Source organism: Coenobita brevimanus, chromosome 68 (assembly GCF_032717465.1).
Source record: "Coenobita brevimanus isolate Jiangsu-jjx chromosome 68, ASM3271746v2, whole genome shotgun sequence".
Taxonomy (NCBI): domain Eukaryota; kingdom Metazoa; phylum Arthropoda; class Malacostraca; order Decapoda; family Coenobitidae; genus Coenobita; species Coenobita brevimanus.
This window is the reverse complement of record NC_137021.1, coordinates 2,464,443-2,485,995: the sequence shown is the minus strand read 5'-3', so window position 1 is coordinate 2,485,995 and position 21,553 is coordinate 2,464,443. Positions and strand designations below refer to the sequence as shown.

The 21,553-nt window shown below is 44.9% G+C and overlaps 1 protein-coding gene across 2 annotated transcripts in view; it reads left to right on the top strand.

Annotated features, from left to right (window-relative positions):
• AcCoAS (acetyl coenzyme A synthase) overlaps window positions 1–21,553 on the top strand; it is a 50,973-nt gene that overhangs the window by 10,315 nt on the left and 19,105 nt on the right. For both annotated transcript variants that reach the window (XM_080277017.1, XM_080277016.1), the window contains exons 2-4: window positions 11,983–12,178; window positions 20,055–20,181; window positions 21,307–21,449. In XM_080277017.1, coding sequence (XP_080133143.1) covers window positions 11,983–12,178; window positions 20,055–20,181; window positions 21,307–21,449 — 466 coding nt within the window. The remainder of the gene's footprint in view (window positions 1–11,982; window positions 12,179–20,054; window positions 20,182–21,306; window positions 21,450–21,553) is intronic.

Genomic DNA, 21,553 nt, shown 5'->3' with positions numbered 1-21,553 from the left:
CCTTCTACCTCCATTCCCTCCGCTTCTAATTCACCATTCCTCCCTCCTCCTCCGTCACCCCTTCCTTCTTACTCACCATTCCTCCCTCTCTCTTCCCCTGTCCTTCCCCCCCTTCCCTTTCCTCCCTTCCCCTCCTTCTTACTCATCATTCCTTCCTGTTCCACCTCTCCCCTTCCCCTCCCCTCTCCTCCCCTCCCGGAACAACGAACCAGTTGATTGCTACTGATAAGACACCTTCGTTATCGGATCCACAGATAATAGTAACCGTAATAAATACCGGTACGTGATATTGGTAATAATAGTAACAAGTGATAATGACTACTACTACTAATAATAATACTAATCTATAATAATAATAATAATAATAATAATAATAATAATAATAGTAGTAGTAGTAGTAGCCTAATAATAAGGCTTCTCAACGCCACTTCCTTTGCGATTTATTTTAGGGTATGGCCAGTTAATATCCTAGTTATACGTTACTTATGCGGAATTGGTACTCCTATGACCCTTTCTCAGCTGAATAAAATCGTCCGAAATTAGTAGGAATAAAGCGAATAAAAGTACTAGAGTTATCCTGGTCAGTGTGAGAGGATTAAGTAGGTTTAAGGAAGGATGCAAGGTACAGCCATCATAGCGATCTGTTAATCCAGATATCGTAAATAGGAAGCCAGCTGAGTTAAGGGAGGATCATTCTGGGATTTAAGGACTAGCATGTGTTGTGGATAGTGTAGTAATAGTCTGTGGTTAATAGTCCTAGAACGGTAATAATAGTCGTAGTAGTAGTCGTAGTAATGGTTGTTATTAGTCTTTGCCGGGTTATAATAGTAATAGTCTTAGTACGGTAATAATAGTCATAGTAATAGTCTGATGATATTCCTCTTAGTCGGGTAATAATAGTCATAGTAATGGTTTGTTAATGTGGTGTTATTAGTAATAGTTTTTGTAGTTAATGGGGTAGTTTTAGTAGCTAATGGTTTCTTATTAATAGGCATAGTAATTGTTGTTAATTGTCTCAGAAATTGTTAATACGGTAGTCATAAAATATCTCTCTATCTATCTATTGCCAGACGCCATAATCCCGTAAGGGGTGGCCATTTGACTTTGAGTTATTTGTTTTACGGGGAGAGGCACTAACCCTCCACCAACCCACTTGTTGACACGTAGGGAGCACGTATGGTTTGGTTATATGGTTACCACCCAGCGTTGTAAATGGTTTCTTGGCTTACAGGAAACAGTGACACCCTGAGGACCCCATTTGCCTTTTCTTTATACCAGCCGACGGTTTTGTGCAGTGTAGGAAAGACTGGGCAAGTAGTACCCAAGTGGAGGCATGAGTAGGAGAAACGCGGCTCCCAGTAACCCCTATCTCTTGATGTTTAATGTACAGGATGGTCCATATATAACGCTTCTCTTACACCGCCGGACTTCTTGTGTGTTGCGGAGACGGCTTATACGTATTTAATTAATGGTGTACACACAAAAAAAAGTAAGGCACACCAGGTGTACGATGGATTTGAAAGTGAAGGGGTTTTGTAGGACACACATGAATTAATTAACCTACTGTAGTGCCTTAAACAGCACCTGAATGTGACCCTTTGTGCAATTTCAAGCCCTCTTAATTACCAAGGATAATATTTGCATTTATAATCACACGGTGCTTCGTAATTATCAAACGCTTCGTCCGTGCGTCAGAATGATATGTGCGGTAAGATGTGCGATTTATGTATTTATTTATTTTTTAAACTACAGTGAATTACAAAGAGCCAGAGGAGGGAAGAATTAATTATAAGTTTTAGTGGAAAATTACAGAAGCAGATGTGTGAAGCCTGCACCTTTTGGCACGCTTCCAGGCTGTATATCATGTTACAGAAAAAAACAGATAAAAAAGAAAATGAAAAGAATGGAAAAAAAGATTGAAAAAATCCTGAATTACCTGCGTGATTATTATTATTATTATTATTATTATTACTATTATTGGTATTAGTATTAGCATTACTTACCAACCCGTTTAGTGCAGGTACATATTTTAACATTATACAGTATTTATCCTCTATTTAAAAATAGTAAAGGGGGAAAAAATACAGGCCAACTTTTCCTAAACCTTTACCCCATTAAGAACAAGTGGATTGGTGAGGTCAGGTGGCATTCTCAGGCGTGTGGCTGGTGGACTTTGGACGACGTAGTTTTTACTGATTTGGAGGTGAAAGTTGTGTGTGTGTGACTGTGTGTGTGTGTGTGTGTGTGTGTGTGTGTGTGTGTGTGTGTGTATGTGAGAAAGAGAGAGAGAGAGTGCTTGTGTGTGTGTGTGTGTGTGCGTGCGGTTTGTGTGTGTATGTGTATTTGTGTGCATGCGTAGGGAAGGTCGCCAAGTGGGTACACAAACTCTTAACTTCACTAACACACGCACGCTGGCGCCCCCGAAAACAGCTCCCTCCCCTCTCCTCTCCTCACCTCTCTTTTTCTCTCCTCTCCTCTCCTCTCCGGCACCACACCTTCCCTTCCCTTCTGTCATTCCCCGTCATCCATCTCCTTCCCCCTCTCCTTTCATTCTCCACCCCCCTCTTGTCTCTCCTCTCTTTTCATACCCACCTCATCTCTTTCCTCATCCCCTCATTCCCTCTCCCCTCCCCCTCTTCTCGCCGGCCCCTGTCATCTCCCCATGTCCTCCTATAATGTAATTTTGCCATCTTCTTTTTTCTCTCCTGACTTCATCTCCCTCTTCCCTCCCTCCCCCTCCCCCTCCTCCTCCTCTCTCTCTTTTTGTCCGCTTTCTCTCTTCCCCTCTTTCCTGTCTCGTCCATCACTTCCCATTTCTACCTCACCTTCTTCTCCTCCTCCTTCCCTTGCCTCCCTCTTCTTCCTCTCTTTCTCCCCCTCCTCCTTCCCATGCATCCCTCTTTCTTGCCTCTTTCTCTCTTTTCCCATTCTTTCTCTCCTTCTCGCCCCTCCTCCTTCCCTCCCCACATCCGTCTTGTCTCTCGCCTTCCTACCCTTCCTTTCCCTTTTATTCCCTTTTTCTCTTTCCCCTCTCCTCCCTTTCCTTCCCTTCTCCCTCCTTCCAATTCATCTTCATCCCTCTCCTTTCCTCTCTCTTCCACTGCTTCCCCTCCACCCCCTCATGTCCAGTTCCTCCTCCTCCATCACTTTCCCTTCCTTCCCATCAATCTTCATCCCTCTCTTCCTTCAATCTCTTTTTCCACCCCTCCCCCTCCTCTGACCGCATTTTGTTGTTAATGACCTGTGCTTGTGCCCTGTTTACTGTGCCCCCTCCCCTTTCTGTGTGTGTGTGTGTGTGTGTGTGTGTGTGTGTGTGTGTGTGTGTGTGTGTGTGTTTTCTAACCCTACCTGCATCCCTAGATTCTTATTTCCGAACCGTTCCATAATCCCCCCTCTCTCTATCTATCTATCTGTCCGTCTATCTGTCAGTCTGTCTGCACCTATTTCTGGCTTTACCGGCGTCCTCCACTTTCTTATACCCGTACCGTACTATAATTCCCCTCCCCCCCCCTGCTATGCACCATTGAAGTGGGAGTGACGTCCTTGTGTTGGCTACATGCCTTCTACTCTCCACCCCCCCTTGTTTCTCTTCCCTAACCTTTATCCCTCCCCTCTCCCTTCCTCTCACCTTTTATTCCCTGTCCTACCCTTCTTCCCCGCATCTCCCCTTCCTCCTGCCACCAGACTTCATTACTCACTATGGTAATCTCCTCTCTCTCTCTCTCTCTCTCTCTCTCCCTGCATATTTGTTTCTGTGTATGTATGTATGTGTGTGTGTCTGTTCCCCTCTTTCCCCCTGGAGAGAGGCGTGACCCCGTCCTTAAAGGCCAGTGTGCCATGCCGTAATATAGAAATCTCCGCTTCAGAGGTTTCACACACATAATAGACAAGATGATAGACTTACATAAGATGAAAAACGTACATAGGAAGAGAAGGTAAACGTACATAATGCGAAACTGACAGACGTACATAACCTACCGTAACAAGAAAAACGTACATAGGAAGAGAAGATAAAAACGTACATAGGAAGAGAAGATAAAAACGTACATAGGAAAAGGGATAAACGTACATAACGAGAACATGGCAAACTTGAATGTAACAGAGATGACAAACGTACACAGGGTGAAAAACGTACATGACAATATATGGTGAAAATGTACACACGAGCAAGAAGAGATGAAACCGTACATAGGAAGACATGATCACAAACGTACACAATAAGAGAAGAGAAAAACGGACACAGGCATGTCTGTTAAAATGGGCCACACACTCACTCGCTCTCCAGTCCAACCCCCGGAATCCTGAGACTTCTTCTCACAGGTTATTATTTTCTTGACCCAAATTAATGTCGAATGGAGAAAAATGAGGCCGATAGCTTTTCCTTTACCATATTTTGTCTATCCTTGCTGTGTGGGCCGTGTGTGTGTGTGTGTGTGTGTGTGTGTGTGTGTGTGTGTTTGTGAGAGAGAGAGAGAGAATGATACTAATAGCAACGTATCTTCTAACCATCCCCATTCCTTCCGCTAACCTCCTAAGTTTGACACGGATTGGTACACGTCCACCATTATCTTTTTAACACGGGTTTGAAGGAAAAGTATGACTGAACTCCAGCGCTTTCGATGGCGACGCTGGGGTGTGTTTGGGGGGTTGAGGAGGGTGTGGGGGGGACTGAGTGGGGGGGTGGGGAGGGTTGCCGGGTGGATCTGTAACCCCCCCGTCATCCGCAGCCCCACCCCCTCCGGCATCCAGTTGTTGTGGAGGAGGTTGGGGGTTGGGGTGTTGGAGAAGGCGATTAGGGCACTCTCAGTCACCCCCACCCCTTCCACCTCCACCCCTTCCACTTCCCTCCACGCGATATGGATGGGTTTATGTGGTGGGGTGGGAAGGGCTGTGGAGCGGGTCAGGGCACTCCCATCCACCTCCCTCTCTTCCAGCTTCCGCGCGATATGGATGGGTGTATGTCGTGGGGTGGGAAGGGTTAACGAGTGGATGGGGAAACCTTCATTTAACACCCTTCTCACCTCCATCGGCACCGTATGGAATGGACTTTGTAGGAGGGCGGATGAATATATGAATGAGCGGATGGCGAGAGCGATGAAACTTCTATGGATGTCGTATTTTCGCCAACTGGTGAGGAAGGTGAAGAGAAAGGTGAATATAAGGTGCGTTGTGTGGCTGGTATTGGGTGTTATCAGTGGTGCAGTGCTGGTCGTGGTGGTGTCATGAGGCCTTACACCACTACTAATACCCACACCACCACAACCACCTCCACAACCCACACCACAACCACCTCCATCACCCACACCACAACCACCGCCACCCAGAAATAAAAGTAGAGAGAGTGTGAGTGAGTGAATCAGTGAGTGAGAATAATTGTAATGACTGCAAGTGTCCCAAGATTTACTTTTCTATGCTCGTGTTCACTAGGAAGCTCCCTAACACCTCTTCCTAAGCGATTTATTTCTGGGTATCGGTGGGTAATGGCCTTGTGTACGTTAGTTATGCACAGTGTAGCGTTATTGGAAAGGTATACACAACAGACTAGGACAATAAGGTGTAATAAATATACTGTAATAAATGGCTTAGGGGAAGGTGTTGGGGAGCTTCCTCACATACAGGTCAGTAAGATGGAGTCAAAGGCATTTTGTCTTATTCTCTTCCTCTTACTGGCTCCCTTCAGCCTCTATCTCTTCACCCCTCTGTTGCATCGTTATCTCTTTTTCCCTCTCTACTTCAATGGTCACTGCTCCTCTGAATGTCTGCTTGCATCCCTTCACCACTACGGCGGGCGCGTAGCACCCGTCTAGCAACAAACTGGCAGCCCTATTCTGTCCAGCTCTCTAATGCAAGAGTTAACCATTACTCAGAGTCCTTCATGTATGCAACAGGTCAACACTGGAACTGTCTTCCTCTGTCAGTATTTCCTACTGCTTATGACTGCCAGTCATTTAAGCGCAGTGTGTCCAGACATCTTGAAATGAACGGAACATGAATTTGGCTCTTATCTTTTTTTTTTTTTCCCCCTTGGAGAGAACATTTTGCGAGATTAGTTTCTAGCCTTTTGTTCCATCTTCTTTGCATTAAAAAAAAAGACAAGAATATGGACCATGATAGATTTTAATAAACTAGGTTGTTGTAAATGTATATAGGAGGATTTATTTGAATGACTGAATATAGGACAATTATTTGGTGATATACCGGAATATATAGTAATACGTTTAACAGTGATACATATTAGCCTACCACAACTGGGTACTGTAAATGTAGCAAGATTTATCTAATGATGTTCATTGATATAGGATACTTGGTTATTACTTACACTACTGCCATTACACTGTTTACACTGCCAGCACTATACTATACACATTGCCAACACTATACTGTCTACACTGCCAACACTATACTGTCTACATTGCCAACACTATACTGTCTACACTGCCAACACTATACTGTCTACATTGCCAACACTATACTGTCTACACTGCCAACACTATACTGTCTACATTGCCAACACTATACTGTCCACACTGCATAAACTGCCACCACCTCTTCTACTTTAAGCTGGTCGTCTGCTGTCAGTTTGTTTTGATGGGCGCAAATCAAGCCGTTTATGCCTCTATAGCTCCCTTCCTCTCCATCTGTATCTTTGCTTCTTGACTATCTTTTGTCTTCCTTACTCCTCTGTCTTTCTTTGCCTCTCCTTCTCCCCTTTCCTCTCTATGTCTTCCTCCTCCACCTCCTCCTTTCTCTGTCTTCTCTCTGCTTCTCCTTCTTTATCATCCTTTCATCCCCATCTCTCTCTCTCTCTCTCTCTCTCACACACACACACACACACACACACACACACACACACACACACACACACACACACACACACACACACACACACACACACACACACACACACACACACACATTTTTTCTTCTCCCTCCCCCCATCCCCACTCATCTGTCATTCCCAACCTCTCTTCACTCCCTCCCTGCCCCTCACCCATTCTCTTTCCTCTCCTCCTCATCCCTTCTCCCCTCTTTTCCTCTCCCCCCACCCCCTCCCCCTCTCCTCAGTATCCCTTCCCCCTCTTTGTTCTTTCTCCCGCTGATGTGTGTATATGGCGGTGTGTTTGTGTGATTGTTTGTATGCATGTGCGTGTGTGGGGACGTGTGGGGATTTTTTAGGTCAGCAGGAGTGTGTGTGTGTGTGTGTGTGTGTGTGTGTGTGTGTGTGTGTGTGTGTGTGTGTGTGTGTGTTTCCGTGCGGGTGAGTGGATGAGCATAATATATTTTTTGGTATCTTGGAGAGAGAGAGAGAGAGAGAGAGAGAGAGAGAGAGAGAGAGAGAGAATGCTGCCCAGGAGTGCATTGAACCTAGTGGGAGATGCAACGTGTGGAGAAGAGGGGTGTTGTGGTAGTGGGAGGGGTACTGTGGTAGTGGGAGGGGTACTGTGGTAGTGGGAGGGGTGTTGTGGTAGTGGGAGGGGTATTGTGGTAGTGGGAGGGGTATTGTGGTAGTGGGTGGGGTATCGTGGTAGTGGGAGTGGTGTTGTGGTAGTGGGAGGGGTATTGTGGTAGTGGGAGGGGTGTCGTGGTAGTGGGAGTGGTGTCGTGGTAGTGGGAGGGGTATTGTGGTAGTGGGAAGGAAGATTTCGTAACAGTTTTTCGTGACCCATTTATTTATTTATATATTTTTTTTCACATCACACCCCAGTATCCTCATGAGTGTCACTGATCCGAACTGTTTGGGAATAAAAGCAACGTGATTACCATAGGAGAGAATACTAATAGGCAGAATAAATCACCAAGGAGAAGGAGTTGCGAAGAAGCAGTACAACCGGTGAAGGTGATGGCATATTTAAGAGTTGGATGGGGGTCAGTGGGGTACTATGCTATTCTGAGAGCAGGGGTGTCATGATGATTGAAATGTTTGGCTTAGTACTGGCTGGTGGTGATAGGGGTGGTTGTGGTGGTGATAGGGGTGATTGTGGTGGTGGTGGTGGTAGGGGTGGTTGTGGTGGTGGTGGTGGTAGGGGTGGTTGTGGTGGTGGGAGTGATTGTGGTGGTGTTGGTATGGGTGGTTGAGGTGGTGTTGGTATGGGTGGTTGAGGTGGTGATGGGTGGTTGTGGTGTGGCGGATGGTAGTGGTGGTGGATGGTTGTGATTGCAGTGGATGGTGGTTTTGGTTGTGGTGTGGTGGATGGTGGTGGTTGTAGTGGATGCGGGGTAGTGTTTGTAGTGTGGATGGTCGTCTTAGTGGAGGATGCTGCCAACAGTAAAGTTAATTAATGTCGCTAGTGCTTCAGGCTAGTGATCTTATATGAAGCTGTTGGCAGGAAAGAAGGGTGTTGGCCCTGTCCTAAGTGATGTTGGCAGTGAATAGAGCTCGTATTAATAATGGCGGCCTTGAGTCATGTTGGCAGTGCCCTGAATGTGTTGGTGGTCCTGAATAATGTTGGCAATGAAGGGGAGGGGGGTGTTGGCAGTGAGGGTGGTGGTCGTGGTAGTGTCCTAAGAGATGTTGGCAATAAAAAAGACTCGTAGTAATAATGGTGGGCTGGATCATGGTGGCAATAATGGGGGTGTTGGCAGTGAGGGTGGTGGTGGTGCTGGTGACAGGGAGGGTGGTGGTGGTGCTGGTGGCAGTGAGGGTGGTGGTGGTGCTGGTGGCAGTGAGGGTGGGGGTGGTGCTGGTGACAGTGAGGGTGGTGATAGTGGCAGTTGGCGTGGTTTTCTGTGCTGTGCTGCCACCCGCCAAGAATTTAATAAACATTCCTGTGCTTGCGCTGGTTATGAGAGAGAGCCACCCATCTCTATCTCCTTCCTGTTGTATTATCTCTCTCTCTCTCTCTCTCTCTCTCTCTCTCTCTCTCTCTCTCTCTCTCTCTCTCTCTCTCTCTCTCATTTTTTACCGCCGTTTCTCTGTTGTTATATCTACCTCAGTTTATTCCTCGTTTGTTTGTAAGTACCGTTGTCATTTCTGTTAGTGTGTGTGTGTGTGTGTGTGTGTGTGTGTGTGTGTGTGTTACGCGAGACATACGCTGCTGTGCTTATTATTAACCCCTTGACCTTGAAGTGTTGCTCCTGACTTAGCTTTCTTTACTTGTGCAGTTCCTGGAGACTCGGCAGTTCACCAAATTAGATAGATTAGGTACCATATTTAGCTCCTAATCTCTACCAGTACCCAAAGATCGAACAAGTTATTGATCGTTCACATTAATTTGGCAGTTTCGTTCTTTTGCAGTATATTCCCTGTAGTTCAGTGGCAGAATAAGGTACTGTAGTGGTATGGCTCTACATCGTCTTCATAGCACCTCTTCGTGACTACCACCTTTTTCTAGCGTATGTCTTCAATTACGGCTTTTGCAGCATATTTATCGTGGCTCAGTGGCAGAGTAAGGCAGTGTATGCTATCATCTGTAATTTACGAGTATTTTTACCCTCTCTCTCTCGCTCCTGCTCTCTTTCTCTGTAGCTAATGAGAGTTTAAAATGGAGGGATTTATGAACCTTTTCACAAATACCCAAAACAGTATCAGGAAGGAAGCAGAAAAGATTTTGACTGAAAAAGTTAAGAGTGATAACTTCAAAACTTTCCTCATTCCTCAGGGGCATTTTCTGAGATGTTACGTGTCACTTCCCAGAGGTACTTGTAAGTGTAAGAAAAAGATATATATGTATGACTAGGAAGAAAAACCACGAAAGATCTGTGACTGAGGGTTATGAGTGTGATTTTAGAAGGTTGAGAGTAAGGCTTCCAAACTTTCCTCATTCCTTAGGGGCGTTTTGTGGGGTGTTACGCGTCTCTTCCCTGGGGCTGGGGTGAGTCAGGGAGAGGGGAGTGTGTCCTGAGAGGCGCTGACTTACTACAGCTCACTTCCCACACATGTTTGCGTCGTGGCTCTGTTGGCTTCCTTTCTCACCACGAGTTTTGTTTACATCTCGTATTATTTTGTCTCCATTATTTTTTTTTGTGGTAGCGAACCCTAATTAATTCTATCCCTTCAGGCTGATTATTTATTCTTATTCACACCTCGTGCACTGATATTAAACGTATTTCACCCACTCAATCCAAGGGTGTGGTATTGAGTTTAGTCTCTTCCACCAGACGATTTTATTCAGCTTAACAGAACTCCAGTAGGGAAGGAGTTAATACCGCTCCTACTGCTATATCTACTGCTATATCTACTACTGTATCTACTGTTATATCTACTGCTTTATCTATTACTATAGTGTTATATCTATTGTAGTATCTTCTTTATCTACTGCTATATCTACTATACTGCTGTGTTTACTGCTAATCTACTGCTATCTATTGCGTTATCTACCGTATATTTACTGCTAATCTACTGCTATATCTACTGCTAATCTACTGCTATATCTACCTCCTCACGTTCGCGTAAGTCTCTCCAGAGCCAAACAGAATATTGTGGAGGTAACGGGTAAAAAATAAGAATAAAAAATAACGTGGGGGAACGGTGGAAGTGAAGGAAAATTGGTTCAAGTGTCAGGAAATTTCCCTTTAATTGGGACAGCCCTAAGTACCCGGGAATAACCTCAACTCCCTGATTTCCCCTTGAGAGAGAGAGAGAGAGAGAGTGAGAGAGGGGAAACAGGGCGTAGTGAAGGATATTTATTTATTTATTTATTTATATTTATACTTTTCACTAATTTAGCCAGATACATCGTTATTTTTATCCAGCAGTTGGTTATATGTAGGGACCTTGAAGTAACGTTGATTGTTGTGGGGGGGGGAATGTTCTAGGGGAAGGCTGAGACTTAGAATTAATGTGTGCCTTACTAGCCCTCGTGCAGTTGATAGGCGGTAGTTCGTTTTTTGTTTGTTTGTTTATAGATGAATAAAATAAATCGTCTTTAGCTTAATTAATACAACAATTTATTCTGTGGATGTATTTTAGTTTTATCCTTGTTTTGTAGTGTGTGTGTGTGTGTGTGTGTGTGTGTGTGTGTGTGTGTGTGTGTGTGTGTGTGTGTGTGTGTGTGTGTGTGTATTTATCTTGTTTTTCTTGCTATGTGGGGGCAGTGACCATAAACATAACGTCGCCAAGATTAGATATTTGTCAGTGAGTTAGTTAGTTAGTCATTTAGTCAGTCAGTCAGTTAGTAAGTCAGTCAGTCAGTCAGTTAGTTATCATCTTCCCTCCCGACCTTCTCCTCTTCCATCATTTCTTTCCACATCTCATTTATATCCCGTCCCCCTTTCACTACAAATTATCATTCCCTTTAGCCAATCACTCACTCACTCAGTCAATCAGTCAGTCAATCAGGTAGCCATGTATTTATCTTCCCTCGTCATCTTCTCCCCTGAATTTGGCTCTGTTATCTTGTTTTTGTTTTTTCTTGGAGGGGACAGTCTTTGCTGGCTCCAGGCCTTTGGTTCCTTCTTCCTTTCATAAACAAATAAATTAACATGGATTGATAAGGATACACTGACCCCGTTCCTGATGGCGTCTCGATAATTATGGAAGCGATGGGGTGTGGTAGAGAGAGAGAGAGAGAGAGAGAGAGAGAGAGAGAGAGAGAGGTTTACGGTACCAACAGCATGGAAAGGGACAGCCTACACGAGATAGTCTTTAAAGTCTTTGATAAATTTTCTAGCAAATAAATAAACGCCTTTAACGCCAGCCTGACCCAAATCGCCAAGTGGATAATGTTAAGGGAAAGGGTCATTAGGCAAGTGGGAGTGTGTGTTGCAGTTGCAGTGAATTAGGAAGGATGAAGGCATTGCAATGAGGCTTGGAGTTGGGTTGCTTGTATTGGGTGGATTATTTTTTTCTCTCTCTCTCTCTCTCTCTCTCTCTCACACACACACACACACACACACACACACACACACACACACACACACACACACACATCGATAAACCAGAACATGCCAGTATGTACGTAGACTAGACATCCTTTCCCTGAGTCCCTCCTTCTACCTATGCCCCACACCCCTTCACACGCCACGCCTTGTTCCTCCGCACAGGGAAGGCAATGACCCAGCTGACGTGGAGCGAGTGACCTACGCTGAGCTGCTGAAGGAGGTGTGTCGGGTGGCCAACGTGCTGAAGGCGAAGGGGGTGGCCAAGGGGGATCGCGTGGCCATCTACATGCCTATGATCAAGCAGCTCGTTGTGGCCATGTTAGCTGTGGCCAGGATCGGCGCCGTCCATTCCATTGTGGTGCGTACAGTGACTTGTGCAATCACAGTACAGATCGTGGTTGCAAAGTTTGAGTCTTAGTTAGGACTGGGTCTCCTTGGTTACTAGTCAAACCTACCAATGTGATAACGCTTAGCCATTAACTGACCTGAAAAGTATTAGGGATCCTCGCCAGGTCAGGATACATTCTTTCAAGTTAAAAATAGCCAAGTGTATGTGAAAGAATTGAATTTGTGAAACTGAATAAGTGTGTGAAAAAAAGAAAGCAGGCTGTCTCCTCCACCTTCCCTCCGGCCTAATGAAAGAAGAAAACAGTAAAGCAGCAGGACTTAAATCAGGTAGTTGCTTAAAGGAAAGTAGTTATAGATAGAAATTGGAGGGTGGTAATAGTGACGGATTGAAAGGATTCATGATAATGATGATGATGATGAGGAGGATAGTGGTGGTGGTGGTGGTGGTGGTGGTGGTGATGATGATGATGATGATGATGATGATGATGATATGATGATGATGATGAGGAGGAGGAGGAGGATAGTGGTGGTGGTGATGATGATGATGATGATCAGGGAGTAGACCTTGATGATGATGGTGGTGGTGGTGAGGGTGCTGCAGCTGCTACTAATGATGATGATGATGAGATGATGACGATTACCACACTTCTGACCCTCTGACCCCGTTGACCTGTGTTACGTTCAGCCATTCTCGCCAAGGTCAAGTGGAGGTCACCCGCAGAACACTGGGGAGGGGAGTGGGAGGGAAAGAGAGGGGAGGGAATGTTGAGGAGGGAGAAGAGACGGGGAGGGGAAGGGGGTGCATGGAAGGGAGAGAATGTTGAGGGAGGTAGAAGACACAGGGAGGGGGAGGAGGAGGGGGAGGTAAGAGAAAGTTGAGAAAGTTGGAGGGAGGTGCGACGAGAGAGAATGTTGGGGAGGTGGGGGAGGGTGAGGAAGGGGTTAGGGGAGTGTAAAGGGAGGTAAGGACTTAGAAGGAGAGGGAAGGAAGGGAGATAGGGAGGGGAGATAGAGAATGCTGTGGAGGTGGAGGGAGAAAGAGGGTGCGAGAAAGGGGAGAGTGGGTGGGGGGATAAGAGGGAGAGAGTGAGTGGGGGAGGGGAGGGGAGGGCGGGAAGACGGGAGCAGTGAGTGGAAGACAATTAATATGAATGAAGATAAATGAGTGGGTGGAGGAAGAAAGAGGGAAGTGGGAAAGAATTAGTGTGGGAATGAAGACTGGAGAGGAGAGGGGAGGGGGAAGGCGAGACGAAGAGGAGGACATGGGGTTGTGAGGAGGCAGGGGGGAGGACAGGGAGTAGGAGGAGGGGAAGGACGCGGGAGAGAATTTCTAAGTATGGGAAGAAAAGTTGGGGGAAAGGATGAGGGAGAATTGAAATATCTGAGGAAGTATTTAAAAAGAATCTTAAACTTCTCTTGATCGGGACAACAGAATTTTATCGATGGTTTTGTTAAGCTGAGAGGCCTAAGAATATTAATAATTTTCCCCATTAACCCTTAAGATGGGGAAGACTTAAATTTTATCCTAACTAACCCCAGATTTATTTACTCATTTATTTTTTTGGTTAAGATTGCGTCATATGAGCCTGGGAAAAATAACCACTGTGAAGGAAAAATAAAGCCCCATAATACGTAAAAATATATCTTTAAATCCTTTGTTTTCCATACGGTTTCGCAATAATATGAACAGAGAATCCATAATGCGTAAGAAGGACCATATATGCCTCTGTTTTTTCGCACTGCTTCACTGTAATATTGGCGTTGGTTTGAAGTGGTTGGTTGGTGTGTGAACGAGGGAAACTGAAACTCGAGAAAGGCAGTAAATGTGGAACGTGAGGGAAGGAGGTTTGGATGAAGTGAGGATGAGTTATTTGAAAGCTTTAAGTGGAAGAGGAGGAGGGGAAGGAGGATGAAGAAGAAAGGAGGAGGGAGAAGAAGATGTGGGAGTAGAAGTAAAAGAGAGAGGGAGAGAGAGAGAAGCGTGGGAGGGAAGGTAAGCAGAGGTGGAGGTATGAGGTTAAGGCACGTAGGAGCCGAACATTGATTGTGCTCGACCTTTTACACCGGAGAGGAGACAAAGGCGTAGGGGAAGAGAGACAGAGAGAGAGAGAGAGAAGGGGGGAAGTCTGGAGAGTGGGGAGAGGGACGAAAAATTGAAAGGAGAGGAGAATTATTGATGGGTGACTGTAGGGGAAGAGAGAGAGAGAGAGAGAGAGAGAGAGAGAGAGAGAGACGAAAAGTAGGGGGAGTGAAGGGAGGGTGGAAAGATGGAAAGGGTAGGAGGATGAGAGATGCGTGAGAGGGATGGGATACAGAGAAAGAAAGGAGTATATTATTTTTTACGAGTCTGAAATAGGATATAAAAAAGTATCCTCCTTCACCCGGCAGGAAAAAAGACGAAAAAAAAAAAATGTACTGGGAATTACAGGTGAAAAGGGGATTGGCAGGTATATTCAGGTGTGTCTTTAATCAGTTATGCTGTGGGTGATTGCATAACCTCGCAGCGGCGTGGTTGCAGTGGGCCTGACCTGTGTGGAATATGGAATGAGAGAGCAGGGGGGAGAGAGAAAGTGTGGGATAGGGGTGGAGTTGGAGAGAGAGAGAGAGAGAGAGAGAGAGAGAGCAGGGGAGGAGAGTGGATGTGGAGGAGAAAGGGAGGTAGATAGGTAAAAAGAGTATGGGGAAGGGAGATGATATAGAGAAAAAGGAGAAAGAGAGGTAGGGTAAATAGAGAGTGGGAGGGGAAGACGGGGGAGTGAGAGGGAATGGGAAACGGATAGTGAGGGAGAGAGCGAAACAGAGAGGGAGAAAAGCGGAGGGACTAGGAGACAAATAGGGGGCAAGGGAGACATAGAAGCAGGGAGGGGGTGGGGAAAGGGAGAGGGGGTGGGACAGATAAGAGGTGAGAGAGAGAGAGAGAGAGAAAGCAGAGAAGAGATGGGGAAAAGGAGAGGGAGTGGGGTAGAAAAGGGGTGAGAGAGAGACGGAGAGAGAGAGAGAAGCAGAGGGGAGGGGAAAGGGTGAAGGGAGAGAGAGAGACAGAGGGGAAGGAAAGGGAAGAAAGGCAGCCAGATAACACTAAAGTCCTCATAGCCATTGACCTACTTTTAACCCTTTTTGCTGCCTCCAGACGATTTTACACAGCATAGGAAGGATGTCTAGTAGGGAAGGAGGGATTTAAGTGTCTATCTAAGTAGTCTAATACGAAGTGACTCTCCTAAATACTGAAGAAATTTGTCTGGGAGTAACAGTAATACAAAATACATGAACATACTGAAGAAATAAACATCCTGAGACTCTACATTATTATTATTATTATTATTATTATAATTAATCATTATTATTATTATTATTATACCTCCTGTATCTTCCTGAACAACCCTCTTCTCTTCCATTTTATCACCCTGTTAGAAGATTGAGATGGAGGGGAGATAGAGCAGGGGAGGAGAGAGAGAGAGAGAGAGGAAAGGGACCAGTGGGAACAGAGAGAGGACGGTCAAGGTCGTAAAAGGTGGAAGAGAGAGAGAGAGAGAGAGAGAGAAGAGGGTGGAGTGGGGCGGGGTGTGTGTGTGAAGGGTGGGGCGCGCAGGTATAGATCCACCTCTCTCTCTCTCTCTCTCTCTCACGCACACACACACACACACACACACACACACACACACACACACACACACACACACACACACACACACACACACACACACACACACACACACACACACACACACACACACACAATTTTACTTTGGGAAATACAGTACAAACATCTTGCGTAAGGTGGGTAATGCTCTCTGTCTCTCTCTCTCTCTCTCTCTCTCTCTCTCTCTCTCTCTCAACCCAGGTCACCATCTTAAAGAGAGAGAGAGAGGGAGGGGAAGAATGGGGAAAATGAGAAGGTGGGAGGAAAGAAAGGGAAGAGGGAAGGAGGGAGGGGGAGGGAGGAAGGGAAGCAAAGGGAGAGGGAAAGAAGGGAGGGAGGAAGCGGGAGGAGAGAGGGGATGGGGATGAAGGAAGAGGGAAGAGAGAGGGGTTGGGGGTGAGGGAAGAGGGAGACATGAGAGGAGGAAGGGGAGGGAGAAGTGAATGTGAGAAAAGGGAAAAGGTGAGAGAGAGAGAGAGAGAGAGAGAATATTTTCCAACTTCACTAACAGAAATATTGAAAGAAATGAATGCAAAGGCCATGAGAAAATGCAACGAAAATGAATGAATGCAGGGATAGTGAATGAAATAATGGGAGAGAGAGAGAGAGAGAATGTATACCGCTTCCAGAAAAGTAGGAGGAAAGAATGCAGTCATATATTTTTATTTGCCTCTAGGAAATGTGAAAGTCTTGGAGTAACTGGGCAGAATTCTCTCTCTCTCTCTCTCTCTCTCTCTCTCATTTCATCCATATAACCTCTCTTTTTCCTCATTCAGTCTTCTGTTTCATGTTTCTCCCGGCTCTCGTTTCGATCTTTGCGTATTTTGATCTTTGCTTCTTTTGTCTTCCATTTAGTCTTTCTCTTGTCTTTCTCCTGCCTTCTTTTAGCCTTCTTTTGTCTTCCTTCCAATTTTCCTCTTGTTCATTGTCCCTGCCTTATGTTCAGTCTTATCCCAGTCTTGTCCAGAACTGCGTTAAGCCAATCAGCCTTGACGCCACCCAGCCGCCCCAATCAGTGCAACTCTTGTTCTCTCCTGAATCACCCCTCCCTCTCCTCTTCCTACCCCCTACCCTCACCTCCCTTCCCCCAGGCCCCTCTTACCTCTCCTTCTCCTCCACCCGTCCCCTCCTCTCCTTTCCCCCTCTCCTCCAACCCCCTCTCCTTTCTCCCTCTCTGCCTCCAATTTCTTTTTGTTCCTACCCTTCTTTCAGTTCCGCCACCCTCTTCCCCCTCCTCCAACCATCTTCTCCCCTCTTCTTCCCCCCCCCTTTCCCTTCACTTCTTCCTTTCCTTCAGCCACCTCATCCCCTTGTCAACCGTCCCCTTCTCTTCCTTCACCTCCTCCCACCCCACCCCTCCCATTCTTTCCCCCCTCCCCTTCCTCTCCTCATCACTCCTCCTCCTCCTCCCCATCCCATCCTCTCCTTTCCCCTTCCTATTCCTTCCCCCTCCTCTCTTTGCCATTTCTCCTTTTATTCCACATTCTCTTTCTCATGCACGTATTACTCCCATGGCAGTCCTCCCCACATTCCTACCCATGCATTTCTTTACTTTTATCAGTTACCTACCTTGTAGGCCCCAACTTCCTGTTTTCTTTCCTTTCTATCTCCAGGTAGATTCATACTTCCTCCTGTCTGTCATGTTATCCATCTCTTGCCTAACACTGTGTCCTGTGAGAGGTTGCCTTGTTAACAGAACCCACTGGCATTTCTGCTTAATCTCAGCAGTGTACCACCCTCCCGCAAGACACCATCCCACATATCTTAGCACTCTGCTACCTTGTGTCCTCACCCTTTGTCATCATCTCAATCGGTAGAGAGGTGGCCTGCAGTCCCAAAGGACCCAGGTTCAAATCCACGCTGGGGCAGGGAACAGTTTAAGGATTTGAATTACATTAAATCAGGCTTTACTGATCTACCAGAAGACCCGCCTACATGTCGTAAAAATACCCCCGCTAATACCAATACACCAGTCCTGTATGAGACAGCCCTAGCATGTATTCAATATGGACGGTGGGTGTTAGCGCCGAAGTGGTGACATGTAGAGGTATATGGTATGCAGGAGGACCGCTGGGCCTCGATAGCAGGCTGTGAAGCCTATGCCCAGAGTCGGACACATAAAAAATAAAAAATAAAATCTACCTTAGCCATACAGTACACACTCCACTGCAATTCTTTTACCTTAATGTAGCCTGTGTTTTCATCCTTTTGCAGCCTATTTTGCATGAATCAGTGGCAGAGTAAGACAGTGCTGTGACTTTTAAATCCTTGTCATAGCACTTATTTGTGACTGTCATCTTAATGTAGTGCTGCTGTCAAGACTCAGCATTGTTGGTGGAGAGATGACAGTTTAAGGCTGGGTTGGAGTAAATAGAGTGCAATTCTCTCCAAACATTGTCCATCTGCTCCGTCCAGTCTTTCTGCCCATCTGTTCATACATTCCGGTCAGCACAGTATTCAGCATATTTTACACTAATTCTTCACCCCTATTCTTTTATTTATTTATTTATTTCGTTGCCATTATCGTTGCATATTACTGTATGTACCATATCACCCCTCAGTCTTGCATATCATTCATGTATCATCATTACTCAGCTACAGTACATTTCTCTCATATGACTATCCCTTTTCTCAACTGTTTTGAGCTATAATGTATACTGCCCATCCGTCTTCCCTTCCCATCTTATTTCTATCCACTTGCTGAGTGACAAGCCAAATGGTTTATTGTGGCCCATTACTACTTTAGTTGGTGGCCATCTGCTGTAATTAAGTGGACACATGTTGTCTAATGAGTTAAGGCACTTCAACTGGATATGACCCCTAAAAGTTCACATCAGAGGGATGGATGGGGTTTATTGCTCACCTAATAACACCTAAAGGCAATTAGCTGTCCACTCTTGACTTAAATGTTTGGTTTAAGTACCCTAACCAAGGGCCACCATGCTCCTGGTGGTGCAGTGAAGAGTTGGAGGATAAGTAGATATAGCATCTTGATTCAGAGTCTTATCACCATCATTCAATTCATTTTTTGTCTAAACTCTTGTATGAAGCGCTCATCAGCCACTACGTGGACGCAGTCAGTACCTCAGAACTAGGTCAAGTGGTCCTCAAAGGCTTTTCATTAACTGATTTTTATACCACTAGTACTACACTACAGCATATTATTGAGGTAAAGGATAAGGTCTCTCACCATGCCCTCATTTTCTGGTCTTTTTCACTTTTACCTTTGGTGTACAGTATAGTAGGTCATAAGGTAGACCAAGTTTTGTGGGACTGTTGAGGTAACCAAAAAAAAAAAAAATGTACTCCTACATGCAATGCTGTTGTACATCAAAATGCACAGCAAGTAGAAGCCTTAACGGCCCCAGCCTTCTTAACATTCTAAGTCCACTCTCAAGCATCTGTACGTCAGCATTGTAAGGTTTATGTGCACACATTAGCAGCATTCCCAGTACAGTGTACAGTCAACCCCCTCTGTTTGTGGGGGTTACATACCGGACCCCTCTGTGAATGGCTGAAATCCATGAATAATCCTTACCATCCACAAAAATTACTGGTTTCACTGTTTTAACTCTTCCCATTATCTACAAACCCACTGTGAGTCCTGTAAATGCATTTTATGGCACATTAATACTTCCTAAAAAGACTGTACAAGGTGATACACAAGCTTTTCTGGGTACAATGCACTTTACTCACCTATGCAATGATGACGATGAGAGTTTGCTGTACGGTACGTGATGGACGATGCATGATGAATGTTCTGTACTTCATAGCAGGATGAGCTCTTGTTGAGCAAAAAAATCACTTATGAATGACGAGGAACAGCAGATGCTTTGGGAAAAGCAGGAACTATGAATATATTCCTGTGAATTTTTATAATACTGTACTGTAATTTCCCAGAAAAATCTGCGAATGGCAAACCCGTGAATAGTGGAGGTTGACTGTACAGTGCAGGTACTGACTATTGTACCAGTACTTAAGGCTGTATTCCAGGTAGTATGAGAGGCCTCATAACACCACTTCCATACTGATTTATTTTACATACAGCATCTGAACAGTTTCTTGTGTGTTATTTATTTGTGTCAATATCAACATAGTTTACACAAGAAATGTACTGTACTGGAAAATGGTAGCATAGGCTTAGGCCTTTATGCTTGAAGAGGGTAAAATGGGATTTGTTGTCATTTATATTTATTTATTTTATTTTTCATATTTGTTGATGTGTAATTAGTTTTCTTGTTGACAGTTTGGTGGGTATTCAGCAGACAGCCTGGCAGAAAGGATGGTTGATGCCCAGTCCTCAGTGCTGATCACTGCTGATGCTGTGTGGAGAGGCGCCAAACTCATTGCCCTCAAGGAGATTGTTGATGATGGTGAGGCACAATACCCTGTTCGATGGCACTACTTTTGAGGAAAGGGAACTGCCTTGTTTTGTCAGTAATTCTGAAATTAGTAATTATATACCTGTATTGTGTGACTCAAGATTTATTACAAATACATATTATGGAAGTACTGTACTGTACTTCATAGCTGTGGTTACAAAACCATACGAGTTATGTTTACAGCTGATGTATTGAGGTCTGATTGAAAAGTATCTGACATTTAGCTGGTGAAAAAAGGCAAGCTAACCTACTGAGTTCAGACTTTAATCTCCTGCAAAGTATGCCCCATGGGACTCAACACACATCCCAGCAGTCCTTCTGTTGCTGGAAACATTTTGTAAAAGTCTGTTTTTAGGATGGTCAACAAGATCTTTGACATATTTATCTTTTATCTCATTTGTGTCCTCAAATCTCAAACCCTTGAATGACATCTCCAGTTTAGGAAATAGCCAAAAGTTACAGGGAGCCATGTTAGGAGAGGAGAAAGCCTGCTGAATCTGTGTGATTCTGTGTTAGCCAAAAAATTGTGGAAAAGATAGGCCAAGTGAGCTGGAGCATTGATGTGGGGGAGCTCCCAGTCCTCCACCTCTCACAAATCTCATTTCTTGCTGACCACCAGCTTCATTTTTGTGTAGCTTTCTCTGCAGATATCATATTGTAAACAGCAGTGTTTCTCTTCTACTGTATACAGTATAGGGGCCATGTGAATGTTTAAACCTCTTGAGACCCTGTATCTGTATTAATTTGTATTCTGTTTTGATTTATCAAGTGTTAATAAAGGTCTTATGAATGACTGAATTTGTAATTGTAGGTAATGCATTACTGTGTATATGTGATGTTTTGTACATAATGTTTGCTGTATTTAGCTGTTTGAGTCCAGGTGGCATCATTTTAAATTTATTATTGCATTTACAAGAAAATTATATTCAACAGCTAAAAGTTCACTATTACTGAAGAGGTTTATTACTGGTATATATAATCCCTCCAGTTTGAAGTCTGACTCAAATGGAATAAAATTGTCAAATATGTCAAGAGTAAAATGAAAAAGACATCCCTGGACTCATTTGATTAATTATTTTAGTTCCATTATCTGATATGAAATTGATGATGGTGCAGCGCTGAAGATCTGCCGATCCAAGAAGCTGGATGTAAAGCTAAGCCTGGTGGTGCGACACATGCGAACAGTCACTGGACCACAGCCAGCCACCAATGGAGCCGCCAATGGAAACCCAGCCAAGCGCACGCATTTCGATGATCAGGTGTGTGATTGCAGTGTTTGCCTTGCACCTTTTTGCTTTGACTAACCTCTCACAGTCTGTTCACCTTACCACAGGCCCTAATACACCAGCTTGTCACCTCTTTT